The sequence below is a fragment of the Pezoporus occidentalis genome, unplaced genomic scaffold, assembly GCF_034315485.1.
Source record: "Pezoporus occidentalis ecotype Australia unplaced genomic scaffold, CSIRO_AGI_Poc_V1 ctg40, whole genome shotgun sequence".
Classification (NCBI taxonomy): Eukaryota; Metazoa; Chordata; class Aves; order Psittaciformes; family Psittacidae; genus Pezoporus; species Pezoporus occidentalis.
This window is the reverse complement of record NW_026915725.1, coordinates 893,066-911,830: the sequence shown is the minus strand read 5'-3', so window position 1 is coordinate 911,830 and position 18,765 is coordinate 893,066. Positions and strand designations below refer to the sequence as shown.

Genomic DNA, 18,765 nt, shown 5'->3' with positions numbered 1-18,765 from the left:
GAAAAGCTGGGTGATACTGAGATTTTTAGGAGTCTTGCTCTAGCATTCAGCAAAAGCTCAAATGAACTTGAATGCTCTAACTGTGCCTGTGTTAATATGAATGGGTCCATTACTAGAATAAAAAGCCATGATACCATCCAATTTAAGGAAGTGATTCCCCCTGTAACTGCATGCAGTAAGAGCTCATACTTGGCAAGTGAAATAATTTAAGTAAATTAATGTACTTAACAGACAGGGTAAAATTGTAAGTGATATAACTGCAAGCCAAGTTGTCAGTAAGATTCTAAAAACTCTGGTTCTGTTAACCCTATCAAGAAGTGAGTTTTCTTACAAGCAGCTGCATCCAAAATGCTGTTTCATTCAGGCTAGATCTTCCTTAATCTTATCTTTTGTATCAGCTGTAACCCATATAGAAACATAGAAGGGTTCAGTTTTCAGGCATTCCTGTAGCATTTGAGGAACAGATCATGTAGGAGCTGTATGACTGGGCAACACAATGGAGTACTGGACTTGTAAAACAAAACTGTGGCTGATGCAGGATATTAGCTCAAAGAAAGTTGGGAATTCCTTGTAACTATGAAGTTTCCCATGACAAACCTTATGTTCTGGATATAAATAACAAGAAACAACTCTTTCCAAGTAAACATAAATTTCTAGCCTCACTTAAATATCTTGTGTTTTTTCAGGAAGAACAAGAGGCACAGGCTAAAGCTGACAAGATTAAACTTGCATTGGAGAAACTGAAGGAAGCCAAAGTTAAAAAGGTGAGCCTTAAAATCATGAGTTGCCATCATAAGAGCTACCAGCCAAGTGTTTCTTATTCTTGTCAATAATAAAGCAGGTACTTTGCCTGTACCTTGAGTTGTCTTACTGTATTCTGTCTTGTCATCCACCAGAAGAAAAGTGTCTGGGAGAATGATGCCTGTGAGGAACTTATTTTTAAGAGGGCTTGGAAGGTTCTGCCACCTTCTTTTTTTTTTTAACAGTGTTGGGGCAAAGCCCACTGTTCTGATAGGTCGCTTCAGAGAAGGTGGAATGTACATAAAAACATTGCTTATTTATGCTGTGCTGATTACAGAGGTATTAAACTTTTCTTTTACAGTGGATATAGATGTAGCTAATCCTAATTAAGTTAATGAGGGTCTTCCTGCTAAATCCTTCCACAGCAGTGTAGTAATGTACAAGCATAACACAAATTATTTTAGACCGAGAAGTTAAAAAGCTTCTGGCCAGTATCTGCGCAGTACTGCAGTGTGTCATGTAATTATGACCACACATCCTAAACTAGTGTTCCAGCTCAACTCAACAGAAGCTGCAGGTGTTCAGTTACTCTGAGCACTGGTACAGTTTGCCCAGGGAGGTTGTGGAGTCTCCCTCCTTGGAGATACTCGTAAGCTACCTGGACAGGGCCCTGGCCAATGGGCTCTAGGTAGCCCTGCTTGAGCACAGAATTGGGCTGGAGGTGCCTTCCAATCTCAGCCATTCTGTGATTCTGTGAAGATGGAAGCCGCATGTGTGTTTCTGAGCAGTAACCAGACAACAATATCTTGTTTTCCCAGACATGTTGTAGATTATCCATATACAACATTTCTTTTTCTCCATAATCTACACTATGGCTCAGTTGCTTATTTTAGAGAGGAAAATACTTGCAAGCATTGGAATCAAAGCAAGTTTGCAATTTTTTTTGTTTCATTTGCTTTTACTTCTCAGAGACAGTGTAGATTTTCTCGTGGGGATCAACACTCTCTGCTTCTACCTGATCTTTGACAGAGATTGCCTTCATAGTACCAGAGCTTCTTATGCACACATTTTAAAATAAGGAGCTGTTTAAACAAAACACCATTTTAGTTCCAGTTTCTATGTACAGATCCTGTAGACAATTTTTCTTCTGTTTTCAGTACTAATGGAGCATTTTAAGCACTTTCCTTAAAATGTATTTGCAGTTCTTAATCACATTTTATGTACTTCAGCATTTTCTTGTGTTGTTCCTCTCTGGATAAAAGGTCACACTGTGTCTTGTTTAAGAAATACTTCACACTATGAAGAAATAATGAGTGTCTTAGGTCAACTTGGTTAATATGAGTAACTCATCTGCTTGCTTATTGATGGGTTTTGGCCTACTGCCCATCTTAGTACAATCTGATTTTAGGTTAGTCTGTTGGCATGGCAAGATTCTTCCATTCTTTTTCTTATTTAAAGCTAAATTTTCCACTTTTCTAGCTTCCACTAAGGACACACCATCCTTTTCTACTTGGTTTCCCTATCAAGTATTTTCCTTAATTGCACATCTAGTAGATTTAGAGAAGAGATTAACTTCTGCTTTTTCTCCATAGCAGTTTCACCTTTCCTGAAGTCATGCACAGGATAAGGTTCAATTTTCTTTTTTGAGAAAAGGTATTTATTTTGCTAGCAATATAATATGAAAGCTTCCAAGCTGTTCTATTTCTTCAGCTCACTGTAGGACAGGGTGCCTTTGAATCAGTAATGACCTTCAGCCTTAATCTTTCTTATCTGTGTTAGCAGATTCAGGCTAGCCTTTTACTTGCTTCTGAAATTAACTGACTCTTCTGTGACTCTACTCAGCTTGTTGTCAAGGTGCACATGTACGATAACAGCTCAAAGTCACTAATGGTGGATGAGCGTCAGGTCACACGGGACGTTTTAGACAACCTCTTTGAGAAAACTCATTGCGACTGCAACGTCGATTGGTGTCTGTATGAAATGTATCCAGAACTGCAAATTGGTAAGTGGTGTAATGGCACATCATGTAGAAAATAGATACAGTGTATCCTTTGTTGCTGGTAATCTTGGAAAGGGAATTAATAATATTTCTCGTGCCTATGTGTCCACTGGTTTTGGAACATCATACTCTCTTAAGCTGAGGGATGGTGTGGGAATGCACATGGGCCATTCTTGCTGTAGAAATGAGTCTTCCATTCATCTAGGCTCTGAGCTGCCGAAGGTTCTTTGCCCACCACCATTTCCATCATTCTGTTTTACACAAAGTAAAGGGGCCATGTGATTTCACTGTTTGTCAAGGCAGTGGCAGACGCAAACACACGAGTACTCTACTCTTTGAAGAGAGGAAGAGAGGATCCAGGGCTGAAGTGCTGTCAATAGGCTGTTACATATTGGCCACACAAATGTTTTAATTAAACAAGACTGAGAAGCATTTCAGTAATTTCTGATGCTTTTCATTTGTGATAGTTGTTTTCTTTATTGTAGCTGTGATCAGGATATTGCTGTCTGACAGAGCTGCAGCTTTGCTGGTGGTACCTTATGATTTAGGAAGCAACTAACCTGTCCTCCAGGTCTCTAAGAAACAGCTGTGCAAATCTTATGTATTGTTTGTTGCAACTTAATGAGTTTTGTCTCAAAAAGGCTTCAAGGCCAAGCAAGCAGTGGCATAGTCTCTAATTGTGAGTTATTTCAGAATCTTTTTATTGTCCAGGCTGCAAAGGTATTTGCATCAAAAGGAAAAGGCAAATTGCCACAACTTTCTTCCAGGGTCACATTTGACCTAGAGACACAGGAAATTGTCAAGCAGCCTTTGGCATTCTCAGTTTACAGTAAGCAGAGATGTGAAAATGCACAAAGAAAGTTAATTATCGATATTGCACTTTAACAGTCCCAGGAATAGTCATCCTGCTAACCTAAAACAAAGAAATGTAAAAATAGCTGGAAAAAGCCTGACTGCTCTTGTGCAAGGAGATAACTTGTCTGCTGGTAAGAATGGCAGAGACATCAACTGCCAGTCTATTCTTTCTACCCAATTAAGATGATACATGAAGCAATGTTGCTGCATTCTTTTGTACCTGCTTAGCTTAAGTGGGGAAAAACTGGAAATGTCATTAGACCCTAGAAATGTCACAGGTGTCACTGAATAATTTTGGAGTGTTTCCTTGTCTTGAAAAGTTGCTTCCTCTGGTCTAGTGTGACTTGGACAAAGTTTAAGTATTACAATGACAGCATATAGACAGATTGCGATACTTTAGACCTAGTTAACGCTGGGTGCTTTGAGTTAGGGTATTAGTATAGTAAGGAATTGCTCTCATAATGGATATAAACTGTTTGAAAAGCCAAGACAGAAGAAGTGTACGAAAGGAAACAAATCAGTAGTTGGTTCAGAAGGAAAAGTCTATAAACTCCTGATGGAGAGGTCTGTTACCAGGTCCAAATCAGCTGGGAATGGAACCTTTTTGTTTGCAGAAGAAAATTGTGATATGAATGGAATGCTTCCAGTGCACAGCTACCTGCAGGAAATTTTGTTTAAAATCAAAATAATGTGAACTGTTCTTTATTGCCAGTATACTTCTTGGCAGTTCTAGATAGCTCTGTTACTACCAGCATGCTTAGAAGGCAGGCTTTCCTGCACTTTCCCTTTTCTGCACTTTTCCCTTCTATAAGAAGCAAATCTCAGCAGCAAATATTTCAGGCTGAACTGAAAGTCCAAGCTAGTTTTATGTCAGAAGATCTCTGACAGAGTATCTTATATATAACTGTTATTTTGAAAAATGACCATTGCAAATAAACTAAACTACAGCTTTAGATTAATTGCCTGTTAAATATCATAGATAATCTCAGTAGTGAGATGATGATATAACACTGGGCTGTACATACCAGCAATATTTTGCAATAAAGAGTATTGCCTTATAATAGGCATCCAGATTTGACATTTTTTAGGTAACAATAATAATAAAAAAGAACCTCCTAAGGATGATAAGATCATACCTCTTATGCAAGAAAAGCCTGGTACTGGAAATGAATGAACAAAAGTACATGTGTCAAAATCGGTGTTAAATAGCTAGTGTTACTACCTGAGAATTATTTTACAGCTATCCTGAACTGTAAGATACTGTTTACCCTTTTCAGCTTTTACGTGGGGTTTATATACTGCTTTATGTTTCCAGTACACTGCAGAAGTATCAGTTGCTAAATGAAAAGTGTTATGTTGCTTGTGGTGTTAAAAATTACTGTGTGCATGTGAAGCTACTATAATTTTGTGAATTTAAAAATTTAATTTAGTTTTAATGGGACATAGTGAACCCCTGCAGAAGTAACAAGAAGTGTTAAAGAAAGCCTACAAGATGTATGTTCTGTTATCTCCTCTTATACTAGGCCGGTCTACACTATTGGAAAATGTGAACACCACAGACCTCTAAAATGGAGTACAGCCATTCCCAGGGAACTGCCAAAATTGTACTGAAAATTGGAGCTGTGTGAATTCCCTGTCCCAGTACTGAACTTGTAGAAAAAGTGCAGTTTCAGTGCTTCCAAAATTACCTGTCAAATTATGCTCAATTCCTTTTACTTCCAAAGGAGGTTTGTGTGACTTTTCAGCTACTTCATACAAATGAAACCTCAGAAGAAGAGATCGGAGTTATCTGACCTCAGCATACCCTGTGGTTTTCCTGGGTGGAGGGTTTGGGTTCAGATCAGCTCAGGAAGGGAGAGAACTGACACTAGGACTCCCACATCTCTGGTGAGGTTTTAAACTGCAGAGATGCTGGGTGAAACTGTATGTTCACATCAGTTCTCAGTCTCTCTTCTAATTTCCACTGGCTTGCTATTTCTGTTTTTAAATGCAGTTGCTTGAAACAGGACATTTTATTTTCAGTGCATAGAATTCTTCCTATTGACAGAAAGAAATTTTTTATTTGTTTCAATAAGTAAAAAGACAAGGAAATAGGTTTTTACTATTTTCTTCCAGAGTGAGTATGTACCTCTCTTCCCCTAAATCATACTGCAGACCTTAAAAAAAAAAAACCTGAAACACCATTGAGATACACAGATGTAACCATCTACTCCTAGTGGGTCACTGTTTCCATCCTTTGCAGCCTTTGGGCAATAGCACAGAGGTGCAGGAGGAATTCAGGAGCATGCCAGACCTACATAAAGCATCTTCTGTAGCTTATTAACCCTTCCACTTGACAGTATATCCGTGTGGTTTTGGTCCCTCCCGTGCAGTGCAAAACAGTGCTGGACTGTCCAGCTCTGAGCAAACATCCGATAATGATTACATTCGTACACAGGAATTTCTGCAGCCTCAGGAGAGCACAGAGAGAGTTTGAGTGTCTTACATTACTTTTTCTGTCTCTCCAGAAAGGTTTTTTGAAGACCATGAGAATGTTGTTGAAGTGTTGTCAGACTGGACCCGAGACACTGTGAATAAGGTTATGTTTTTGGAAAAAAGTGAAAAATATGCTGTATTTAAAAATCCCCAGGTAAGCTAACATGGAATTTGGGTAAGAGTCTAAAATTCTGTCACTTAGTCTGTATGCTGCCTATTGCGTTATTAATTTGCTTTCAGCTGTGTCAGTTTGGAATTACAGAAAACAACCTTGTGCTTTCAACAAAAAAGAACCCCAGACCAGAATGTTAAATGCAAGTATTTGAAAATAAGTGCTTTCTATTCCTTTCTGATACTATTTTAAAGTCTTTTCTTCACTGGTAAAAAATGAAACACACGGTTCTCGCTGGTACTGTTGCTTAGGTAGGGGCTGTAAAAACCTGTCCTTTGTCATTACTACAGTTTCTCCACTATTTCTACTGATGGGAATCAACATTTCCTCAGAGGTCCAGTTTTTGCCAGTTGTACATGAAACTTTGTAAAGAGAATGCTGAGTATTGCAGAGAGTTTATCTGGGTTTCATTTAGCCTAGGGGAAGAACTGGGTGAACGGGAACACCTAATTTAGTGAAAGGTTCTGCACACTGAATTGCAACAAATTATTCAGCAAAGGTTATCATTTATTTCATGTGATATGTGGTCAAAACTGTGTTTACAAACACCTTAGCACATTCAGTTGATGGATTCTCGGGCACTAGAGCTTTTCCCCTTGTCAGCCATCTGTTAGCTCACTGAGCATCTGATTTGTTCCGAAGGGCAGCAAGAGAAAAATGATCAATTCAGCATTGCTGAAGAAATGAGTCATACATGATTTGGCAGCAAACCTCACAACATATCATTAGGAAGCCAGGTTTTTTTTTAAATGAGACAGTGTTTCAAATAAAACCTGCAGAGAGGAAGTTTTCTTCTTTGACAGAACAGGTATCCACAGTGAGGGAAAGAAAACTTATCCTGCAGTGTACATGGATTGATGTTGTTTTTAATATGAAACAGAAAAGCCAAGTTTGGAAGTAAACATACAGGATGGGTCAAGGTGTTATAATTTCTAGTGCACACAAACATATCTAGCAGCAGAGGTTCGATAGTACATTTGATTCATATGTACACTTGGTAGCGTTATTGGGGTGAGTGACTTAGAGCTAGGCTGCTGGCCTCCCATAGGAAGTAAATAATTGATGAAGATTCTGGGCATTCAGATTGCAGTGAGCTTCAGAAATAAACATGACCTGAACCAAAACCAGAAATAAGAGTGCAGCTCTGTCCTCCCATCTCAGGACATGATGGGCTGGATCTGGATATGTCTGCAGTCCTTGAGCTTCAGCCCCTCTGTGATAAGCTGTAAAATGAACAGCCTAAGGAAACTGGGTCAGTTGCAGCTCTCACACTGTTGAAATATTTTGCCAGTAATAAAGTCTAACCATCTGTCAGGCTGAGTAAATTCAAACATTGTGAGATGGGCAGAATAGCACAGTTGTATCAGAGGTTTGTCGTTTTGGCAGAAAATAATCAGTGTTGTACAGACAGAGCTCACACTAGGTAATGAAACGTGGTAAATTGCATGATTTCGAGTGAGTTCCTGAAAAGGTAAACCAAGAGGAAATGCTGAGTTAGTGGGGGGCAGGATGTGTGATTAAGTAACTAACTACTCATGGAAATTACGGTGTAACCAATGGGACACTGAAATTCAGTGCTGTGATACGCATTCTCAGTATATTTCAGACGTTTCCTCCTAGCTCAGTCAAGATTGCCTTATAAACTCATTTTGTGAGTACAGAAACTGCAGAATGCTTTTTTTGACACAGCCTGTGGTGGTAATGAAGCAGCAGTTGGAGTCCTTGTTGGTCTTTCTTAGTGCTCATTCTGAAGGAAGTTGTCAGTGGAGATCTCATGGTTTTGACTCTTGCAGGTTATTTTTCTGGAAGAAGACCCCAGTCAGGTTCCAAAGGTGGCCAGGTGCTTACAACTGATTCTTAGACAAATTAGTGATACAGAATTTTCAGTATGGAGGTTTGACATAGATAATTAAATGCTTTAAAAACAGTCTTATAAACATGATTGCATTGCTGAACCAGTGGACCTCTGGAAAAGGTATGTATAGAATCATAGAATTATAGAATGGTTAGGATTGGAAAGGACCCTAAGATCATTTAGTTACAATCCCCCTGCCATGGGTAGGGACACCTTCCACTAGACCAGGTTGCTCAAGGGCCTGTCCAACCTGGCCCTGAACACTGCCAGGGATGGGGCAGCCACAAGTTCTCTGGGCAGCCTGTACCAGTGTCTCACCACCCTCACAGTGAAGAACTTCCTTGAATTCTTAAATATCCGTAAATTCTTAAATGTCCTGTGCCAATATTCATTGTTTCTCTCTATGAACAAATTATATTCCTGGTACAGATTAAACAATTAATTAAACATGTCTAATTTTTTAAGAAGGAACTGAGGTTTTGAAATGCAGGATTTATCTTCTCTGTCTGTGCTAGCAGCAAGCTGCTCAGCTAATGCCAGTGGCTTTTTTTGAAGTTTGTCATTCTTGTCCTGCAGTACTGTAATATTTTTTTCTGCAGCTTTGTTTCTGAAAACTATTTCTTAAAGTATTTGGAATGCATTTTAGAAAAAGCACCTGCAAAATCCTCAACTGTCGTGTCCGTCGTTCCCCCCCCCCCCCCCCCGTTTACAAAGGCTGGCACACTCTTGCTATTTTATCACCGTGATACAATTTACCCTTCAGGGAACTCAGAGTAAAAGACCGTTCCATGAATGTCATCAGTGACTCATCTACAGAGATGGAGTGTCACAAGTCTATGACTAAAAAGTGAAACAAAAATACATGTTGGTACACGTGCAAATAAAGAAAACTCTTGTAACATAGGAAAGGTGATGCTTGGTTATGTGGTTGAGGGATGCTGTGCTTGACTCTTGAAAGGAAAGGTTGTCAGGTCTCAACACCTCTTTTCAAAAAGCTCAAAGAGTAAGTCTCAGCAAAAAAGGGACTCTAAAAAGACACTGGTCATGCTCTTAGAACCCAGTGTTTGATTTTTGCAGACAGGATAAATTCAAACAATGCAGGTGACACCACATTCATGTGTCTTTTAGTTTGGTTGTTGGTTGGTTTGTTTTTTATTATTTTGGGGCATCATTTATGAAAATGAATTAAAATCTCTATAGTGAGTACTTTATGCTTCTGCTCCCTCATATCTAAGCGAAAAGAGCTATCTCTTCCAATGGAGAGCCCACACACTGAACTGACATTTTACTTCTTCTGAAAAGCAAGAGCACTAAACAGCATGAGAAGAAGGTGGAGTAAGAATTTGTGATGTCTTTTGTAACAGGACAGCAGTAGTGAGTTTCATGCTTGAAAAGTTGTTTTAAAAACTGTGACCCAGAGAAGGAAGCATAGAAGAGTGGTGGGGAACCTGATTATTGAGTGTGTTGGTGTATGCACAGAGAAATAGAAGTGAGAAAAAGGTAGTATTTTTCACTGTACTCCCACTCTTTAGTAATCTTAATTTTGCTCTCTATTAGTGTATCTCAGTCTATGGTATAGTTTCAAGTTGAAGATGCTACTTCAGTAAGTGTTCTTCTTTTTCTGCTTTGAAACTGTAATACAGAAAGCATTTACACATGTGACTTAATCAGCCTATTAAATGCTTTGCTGTTATCTGCATCCTAGTTTATGTATGTCTTCCATTTGTTCCATATTCCCCCCTCTTTGATGACGAAGACCATCATCCTCAAGGCATGAATAATCAGCTTTCTTTAAGTGATTTTTTAAAACATAAAATCAAGTAAGCAGAGTTGCAAATTAATTTTCAGGGGCTTCAAAAGAGCTTTGCCTTTAGCTTCATTTATTATTTACATTTGTGATCTTTAGAGTGGCTCTTGTGGACCTTGCAGATCTTCTGGAAAAACTGGTTCAATAGATTGAAAGCAAAAAAAAAAATCTAAGCAGAAGGGGAAGCAGAGGGAGGATGCTGTCTTGAACACCTGGTTTTTGCTGTATACTGACAAGTAGCTGCTGCATTCCAGCTTCTATAGGGCTGTGTATGAAAAAAGGTATGAGAGAGGTGCTTTTTCATTTAGGGAATTCATTTTTACAAATATAAAGGCATGGAACACTGATCAGAGAGTTTGGCAGTGCAGTAGTTAATGCTGCTGTTTCTACTATGATCCAAATTTGGTTTGCTTACATGCCACCAGAGATGTTCTTTCAAGCTGTTGAAAACACCTTCTGTCTTCCACTGTTTGAGGCTTATACAGAGGAGAGAGATACAGCCTGAATTTTACTACCTGCCTTTCCACACAAAATGGAATGGTTGTATCCCTGAATGGAAAGGTTGTATGCATAGACTACTGGTGCTTTACAGTACAAAGCACAGAATTAACTTAAGATGGCTATAAAATCTTTACAGGATTTTCTTTTGTGCAATTTCCTGCTAATGTAATGCCATAGATGGGTCATCACCTAGTGTTTCTGAAGGGTCTCATACCTGGCTAGCAGTACATGTCAAAACTGCCACTATGGCTCTGCATTCTGAGTCAAGAAGAATGGCGTAGGAGAGCAACTGGCTTTATGTCAGCTTCAGCTGGTCTGGGGCTCTGTAGGCACAGGGAATAATTCAGCAAAAATACCCGCTTATTTCAGCATCAGATAACCCAAACATTGCAAACAAAGCAAACCCAGTGTCAAAGTGTGACAGAATACTTTGTTTTGTTTGTTAAAATAACCCTTTATGTTTGCTTTCTTACGTTATCAGCCCAAGATGATGAATCCATCCTGTTCAGTAAGCTCAGCTGTTTATCGAAAAACATTATCTTTTGAATGTAAAAAATAGTTAATTCTCAAATCTGTAGACATATGCAGAGAGCTGCCCTGTAGCCACATCTTGTCCCATTAATGACCTGACATCTCAAACCAAACACACATTTCCTAGTGGTGTCCTCAGACAGGAAAGAGCTTGCATTTTATCATGACCTTTGGCTACTGGACTTGGAATGACTTCTTGTGGACACATGTGGTTTGTCTCCCATAGGATGAATGCTTCCGATCAAAAATAGGAGACCACACAGTGATAAAACAAGTACAGTCTGCTCCCCAGGTTTTTAGCTGCTGACAACTAATAAGTACCAGGTACTTCCAGATTTCAGGGCAGAGACATAAAGGAGGTAATAAATAAAATGTGTGTTGACAAGTGAAAGATGACAGTGTATATCTGTGTAATGTTGGTTTAAGTGACAGAGCCCAGTTTCCCTAATGAAAAAGCTGCATTGTTAAAGATCCAGCATGGATATCATTACAAACTTTCTCTCTTTACCACTGATTGTGTCAGTACAGGGTGGTCTGTTTCTGCTAAGTAAATGCCAGATGCCTGAATGTGAATCAGTTCTAATCAGAGGAGCTTTGTTTTCTTATTATCAGTGCACTGAAGGCTGACTGATCCAGATGAATGCTCTTCCCACTGGTAGTAAAGCTGATGAGCCAAGCCTTGTTGAGAGAGTGATAAGGTGTACTTACCTTGATAAATAAATCTTCGCTGGGTATTTTAGGGGTTGTACTATGTCTATTTTATAATGATCTACAGAAGGCAGCTTACAACTTGCATGTTCCTCTACTTTCCAAATCCATCCCAAAGTCTGGAGGCCCAACCCAGCCTAACAGTGCCCTTTGAGGCTTCTCTTCATACGCTCTTCAGTGAAAAAGAAATACCAACATCAAGCCAGCAGTGCTGTGATAGTGCCCTCTCTCAAGAAGAGCTGTTGCCCATGTACGGAGAACTTGGGTCAGAACAGTGACTTTTTTCCCCAGTGGGATGAGTGAAGCATTGTCACCTCACTCAGACCTGTGGCTTTACTGCATTGGCAGGCATCGCTGTTTGGGTTGTACTGAGAATACACTTTTAAGCAGGTTTTTTTTTTGAGCTAGTTTGAGGTTTTTTCCACTATGAATACTGTCTTCAGATACAGTCACGAAGCTGTGATCCTTAGTGCTTGCTTACCTTCAGCCATGGGCTAAAAATGTGCCCAGGCAGTTTGGAGCCAGCAGTATTTCCTGGCATAACTGTGTGTTGTATTGAATGTTCAAGTTTCTTATGTTCATTCCATAAACGTGGTGTCAGCATAGGCCAAATTGCAGGTGGCTGTTTTTCTAATGTCCCTGTCTGACTTACTGTGAAATTTTAAGAAAGCTTTTAAAGAGCTGATTTTGAGATCACCCACACTTATTCCCCTTCCTCTCCTGGTGCCCCTCCAAAAGCTGGCTGCTTATGAGGCTTGCATTCTGGCAGACAGCTGTTCACTGTGCTGCTTGAGAAAGAAGATGTGGTTGTGTGGAATACGAGGGTTTCACTTCAGATGAACTTCATTGCTCTAAACATGTTATGCTGGCAGGGAAGATACGCTGCTTGTTTCTTTCTTTCTTATGCTATAGCAACAGCATGTTCCTTCATTTACACACTTCTCATTTTAATTTTGGTAATGTTTGCATTTGTGTTGCAGTTCAGTCATTATGGAGTTTTATGCATGTAAATATATTGCCATATTCTCGTAGTCTTGAGACTTGAAAAAATGGAGATAAAAAGTCAGAAAAACTCATAGTTTTCTTCCTATGGAATTGCTGAAGAATTATGGAATTTGGAGTAGTTTTTAAGTAGATAGGTTTCAATATTTGTTGGGTTTTTACAATTTTGTCCATTTCCTAGACAATAGTGTGTGTTTGGTTTATGCCCTTTGTTCTGCAAACTTAGCTTTTTGACTAATTCCAGGGAAATCAATGAGACTGTCCCATGTATCAAGTATTTCTCAAGCTCCTCTTCTACGTGTACTTTCATTTAGAAAATGGTGAAGTACAAGAACTCGATGCATGGCATAGCTCCTTCATCTACCTGCTTCCTTCATGCCCAGCTGCTGTACTCTCAGCAGGCAATCAGCTCTGCTATTTGACCATGGTTGGTGTTCAGCAAAGCCACTGCACATGTTCCAGCACACTAGCATGTTATGTTCTCTACTGTCTGTAGTAATATAGGAAGCAGTGAAAATTGGAATGATAAAATCAAACCCATTGATCCAGAAAAAAACAGCCAAAAGCATAAGCCAGTGTTTTCAAAAATTTGGAAGGCTGTATATCCATAGGCAGAAGTAATTCTGTATTACTTCTGAATTTTATTCAAAATAAAGAATTAAAACTCATGAGCAGGCAGCTGTGATTAAAGTTTTCTATAAGAAGAGTCCGTAGGTATATGCCTCTTGCATCTGCTGGCTTGGGTACTCAGTACTGAAAGACTAACTATTGAATGGGTCTGTAGTGATCTAGTTACTTGTATTGCTCTCTTTATAATGAGCATCAATTTCTTTTGTGTCTTAATCAGAACTTCTACCTTGCAAGCAAAGGGAGGAATGAAAGCAAAGAAATGAATGATAAAAGCAAAGAGGCTTTACTGGAGGTAAGCTAACTTTCTGGGTTGATGATGCAAATGTCACCGAAACTCTGCCACCGTCTGCGTCTGCTCTGCAACAACAGCATTTAGGTCGTTGTGGGAAAATGTGTGACATGATGTTGTGTGCTGGTTGATGTCATTGTGTCTAAGGTTTAACATTGGATTTTTCTCTGCATCTGTTGCTCACCATTAAAATGCAGATTGTATCCCCCGTTAGAGAATATAAACGATGGAGATTTTGTTGTTACAGACCCAGTGCCACGAAAGGTTTTCACTTAGTGTGTCTATGAAGTGTAGTGCCATGATAACAATTAAAGCAGTGTTATGCAAATATGAGTGGAAGAAACAGCTGTGCCACACCCTTAGGCCAGCCATTGTGACTTTATATTATTAGTAAGGTTGATCAGTAGCAAACAATTATCTTTTGGACTAGAAGCAGATGTACTTCTCACTACCTCAGATTACTGGCTGCACTACAACAGAAAAAGAACCTTTGCACTTTCCAGAAAGTCTGTTCAGCCTCTTGCCTTTCCTGCTGACTTCAGTTGCATATTTTAAGAGTGAAAAATCCAGAGCCATATGAAAGATGAGGTTATCACAGTTCTCCTGGCAAGCATTTTGACTTGGTAGAAATTCACAAAGGAAATGCTGTTCTCAAGCAACTGAGGATTCCTATTTCGAAGTTAAGCGCATCTCATGAAGGCACCAGATATCAACCAGCAGAAGTCCTGGTAAATTCTAAATGAAAACATAAAGTGATAAGCATGTTGGCATTAAAAATTACCCAACAGTAGGTCCTTCAAGCAAACAATGAAGTGTATTTGTTTAAACAGTGTTCTAAATGCTAGCATGTATTTAAAAGTGAAAGCAGAGATTGAGGGCATTTTTTTCCTTTGCTGTTTTTAGAGCTCTAAACAGTCCCTGCAGATTCTCTCTGTAGAAGTATTTCTCTACAGAACCTGTAGATCCAGCAATAGAGAAAAACCAACAGCAGTAGTACCAACTTTTCTGTTTTATTGACTTCACTGAGCACATCTACATGTAGTTAAAACCTTTTGTAGGTTTTAGCTTGACCCTGTGGAGAATGGAGGTTCTGCGAGCCTCCTTTTCCAGTGCACCCACCTTGCATGGCTGAGTTGCCGCATTAGCTTGGAAAAGTTTCCTTTGCCTGCCTAAGATGTTCATCTCCCTGAGAACTGAATTGCCCATGTTCAGGTGTTCACTGTCACAGTAAAGCCTCTGTTTTTCAAGGGACCATTTTTCTCCTATTAAGAGGGTTGTGCTTAAATCAAATCTGTTTTGTGTATTATTATTCTTGTTGCACAGGAAAGCTTCTGTGGGACATCTGTCGCTGTGCCAGAGCTTGAAGGGGCCCTTTATTTAAAAGAAGATGGAAAAAAGTCATGGAAGAGGCGTTATTTTCTTCTACGAGCTTCTGGAATTTATTATGTTCCCAAAGGAAAAACCAAGGTCAGGAAGCCAAATAATCTTTGTAGCAATAAAACAATTCACATAGGTGAAAGTGAAGAACTCCCAAGATGACATTTTAAGAGCAGTGTCTGGTGCATCTGAGAGGGTTGGGGTTTTTTTGGTTTAACTTTGACTACACCACTTGTGCAAATATTGGAATGTAGTCCCTGAATCCTGTCACATTTCTCTCCCTTTGATTTCTATGAATAGATAAAAGCATTAGTGCAATAGCACTCCTCCGGAAGTCAGTAGGGAAAGAAAAACAGCACAGCACCCTTCAGGGAGTGTTATGCTGCCAAAATGCTTCACTGTTACATGGGTTTCCTGTGGAAGAATATATTAAAAGTTCTTAAGTAAACTAATTTCTTATCACAAAAAGGTGGAATTCTGCTTTGTTTGATACTGAATTTCTGTGCCAGTAGCTAGCATGCAGAAATGCTACACATATTTTCCTACCATGGTCTTTACCTAGAGAATGTGTTATGCTTTTTAAGTCTGCCTTTTGTGCAAAAGGAAGTGAGACAGAAGTATCCACCTGACCAAATCAAATGCACTGACATTTAATATTGCAAAATGTTTCAAGAGTCTGAATTGCTAGCACTGGAGAAGCAACAGGGTCCTGGACATGTTGGCCATAGGGGCAGCTGGCTTCTCATTTCCACAGTGATGAGGTATAATGTTGGCTTCTGGGACTGGTGGGGTTTTTTGGGTTTGGTTTTGGGTTTTTGGGGGGTTATTTTTTTGTGTGTTTTGAAAGCCACTTCTGCTACTACTTACAGCTCTGCTAATGCTTCATGTTTGGAAATTCTGGTGCTGCTAATGGAGCTTTGCTGTTATGATTCGTCCTGTGAAACTGTTCTGCCATTTCCTGACTAAACCATGAAGGAAGAAAAAAAAAAAAAAAAAGCTTGTAAAGGAATGCCGTGATGCTGATCCAGTGACCTATGTTTATATCCCAATGAAAGGCAGACCTAGATTACCTTGCTGATTTCACAGCAATTCATTTGGACTTCACCTGCCTGTGAGATATCAGCTTCCAGTCCTCAAATCATGTTGCACACACAGAGCATCCTACCAATTAGGAACTAGAATGCTATTTGGAAGACACTTAAGAATAGTCAAATGAAAAGTCCATCTTGGGCTTTTCCTTGTAGCCTCCCTCCAGTGATAACCAGTAGTACAGCGCCAAACAGGGCAAGCCTATACTGATAGTTACCCAGCCTTTTTCATCATCCAGTGATACCCATTTCAGTGACTTCCTATCAGAGTGCAAATTAGGAAAGTGCTTTCTTTTTTCAGGTGATAGACTGCAAATACAGGCTCAGGATGGAGCCATGCACCAAGCCATGTCACCTCGTAACAGCTATTTTAACTCTTTATTGCCTGTTAGTTGTTATAGGCAGGGTAGCCTATACTACCTATAACTGAACCATTTTAAGGAACTGTGAGTGCTTCAAACTCACTATTTTACCAACTCAGTCACTCACAGGAATTGAGAACTTTGAATCTAGTTCTTTTCGAGATAGTGTGGCTCTTGCTCCTGCTTCTGTAACAGCCTTCAGGAAAAGGATGTATGTGTCCATGCCTGAGGCGTTCTGGAGAAAGTCAAATCTCTTAGCTCAAATCTGTTTAATGGTGTTTGAAGTTAATTACTGGAATCTGTATTTGGAACAGCTGAGGTTCAGGTACACGTCTTCTGTGCAGACAGTAATCTCTAGTAGATGGGCAGGGTGCACTGAGGCTGCTAAACATCTTAAAGCACAGCAGCAGAATTCAGTAGAGCTCTTCAGTCAAAGCCCTTAAATTGTGAGAGTTCGTATCTGGGTGGTACGAAGAGTGCATGTGCACCTTGCATATGTGCAACCCATTCAGTTGTGGGTAGAGTGATCTTTCATTGAGGTACAAAAACAGTTGGCAGACAATAGTATCTTCAGCTGCTGCAGCTGTTTTGAAATTCATCATGTAATCGTGTTCTCAGTTGTAAAAAAGCAAAGAAGTCTGGGAAACCTTTGGCACTTCATGTTGGCTGTACAATACAGTGCAAACGTGAAAATATAGGGACATGTTCAGATTATTGTACTCACATGCGTTTGGTGGCTTTGGTTTGAGGCTTTTTCCTTTACAAACCAGGCACTAGTCAGCACTGCTGTCTTAATTTCTTCAGTGTTCCTCTACTTGTATCCCATTCAAAACCATGCTGTGAATGGACAGAGTCACAGAACAACAGATTCAGAATTGCAGATACAGTTTTAAGATTTGTTTCTGTTAGTTGTATTACTTTGTCATACTAACACTGCAGAAATACTAACAAGAAGTCTCTTTGTCCCTTGCATAAAAACTTGTTCCTTACTTAGAAGAAAATAACAGCTGCATACCTATTGGTCTTAATTGCTATTACCTGGTTCATAAAGGAAAGGAACAACTCATTTTACTGCAAGGTTTTGAGCATGTTCAGGAGCTTAAATCCTAGGTCCACACAGTTAATGACAAAATCCCTGACATCAGCTTCAGGGGAAACAGGAGAGAGAGAAGCTCTGTCTACCTACAGTATGGAACATCTCCTCCCCACCAATCTTACATGCAAACTCACTTTGTAAATAAATAACAACTCAAGAGTGCATTGTACTGAAAATATCAGCAAGAATGAGCACAGCCTGGAAGGACCATCATGCATGGAAATATAACCCTGTCTTAGCGGGAGAGAGGGTTTGTGGTTTGTTTTTGCTTTTCTTTCACAATTTCCTGATTTCTCAGGTTAGCCAGCAGTGATCACGTGACAGAACCATTTTTGCTTTTCCACTCAAAAGACTACAAAAATCGTGCTTTGTATACAGAATTCTGCGCTGAGAAGCGTGCCAGCAACAGAAACCTTGTTACTTCAGCAACATGTTGTGAACAAGCAAATATTATAAGCGGAAAAGGACCGATGCCAGAAAATTTGAGAAAATTCAAAGCAAACCAGATGAAATGTGTTCTTATTTCCTGATGACAGTTTGTTTGTTACACATACCACAGACAAACAAGCTTCCAAAGCAATTTAGAACCCCAGACCTTCTTTCTCTACTCAGGGTGTGGTTGCAAGGCCTATATCTAATTTACTAAAGGTATTTCTTACTATGGTGTTCTGTTTGGTCTTACTAACCGTAAGCCAAAACCTCCATACAAAGCAATAAAGCACAGCAAAACCAGAACAACAGCGAAATGCTGCGCTGTTATATATCGTTTTTAAGGTGTACTGACACTCTTCCAACTGTTAGTTTAGGAATGCACGCGCTTAAAATTCATCTTTCTTCAGTCAACTTCATGACAGTTAAAAAATTAAAAACTATTGGCATTCATGCGCTTGAAAAAATGCTGCTAATGAGTTTCACATCAAAACGCAGTTTGTTCTTACAGTGATGTGCTTGGTTTTCATTTGTAGACTTCACGGGACCTGGCATGCTTCATTCAATTTGAGAATATGAATGTTTATTATGGTTCTCAACACAAAGTGAAATATAAGGCACCTACAGATCACTGCTTTGTCTTAAAGGTAATGTACTAGAAAACTAAGTTCTGCAAATGTCACACCAGTTTCTTTTATATGAAAACATGTTTACGTTGGAAGCTTCAGGAACCCTGATGAGATAGAGCACCTTCTGCAAAATCATTTTCTATTTTCTTCCTTGCTTCATTGTTGATCAGCAACATACCTTTAGAACCTTAATTTTAAGGACTGTTAGTCCTATGATAT

The 18,765-nt window shown here is 39.4% G+C and overlaps 1 protein-coding gene across 1 annotated transcript in view; it reads left to right on the top strand.

Annotated features, from left to right (window-relative positions):
• Positions 1 to 18,765, top strand: part of APBB1IP (amyloid beta precursor protein binding family B member 1 interacting protein) — a 63,269-nt gene that overhangs the window by 25,436 nt on the left and 19,068 nt on the right. The window contains exons 5-10 of the mRNA XM_062633552.1: positions 687 to 764; positions 2,584 to 2,743; positions 6,103 to 6,224; positions 13,494 to 13,568; positions 14,889 to 15,032; positions 18,454 to 18,564. Coding sequence (XP_062489536.1) covers positions 687 to 764; positions 2,584 to 2,743; positions 6,103 to 6,224; positions 13,494 to 13,568; positions 14,889 to 15,032; positions 18,454 to 18,564 — 690 coding nt within the window. The remainder of the gene's footprint in view (positions 1 to 686; positions 765 to 2,583; positions 2,744 to 6,102; positions 6,225 to 13,493; positions 13,569 to 14,888; positions 15,033 to 18,453; positions 18,565 to 18,765) is intronic.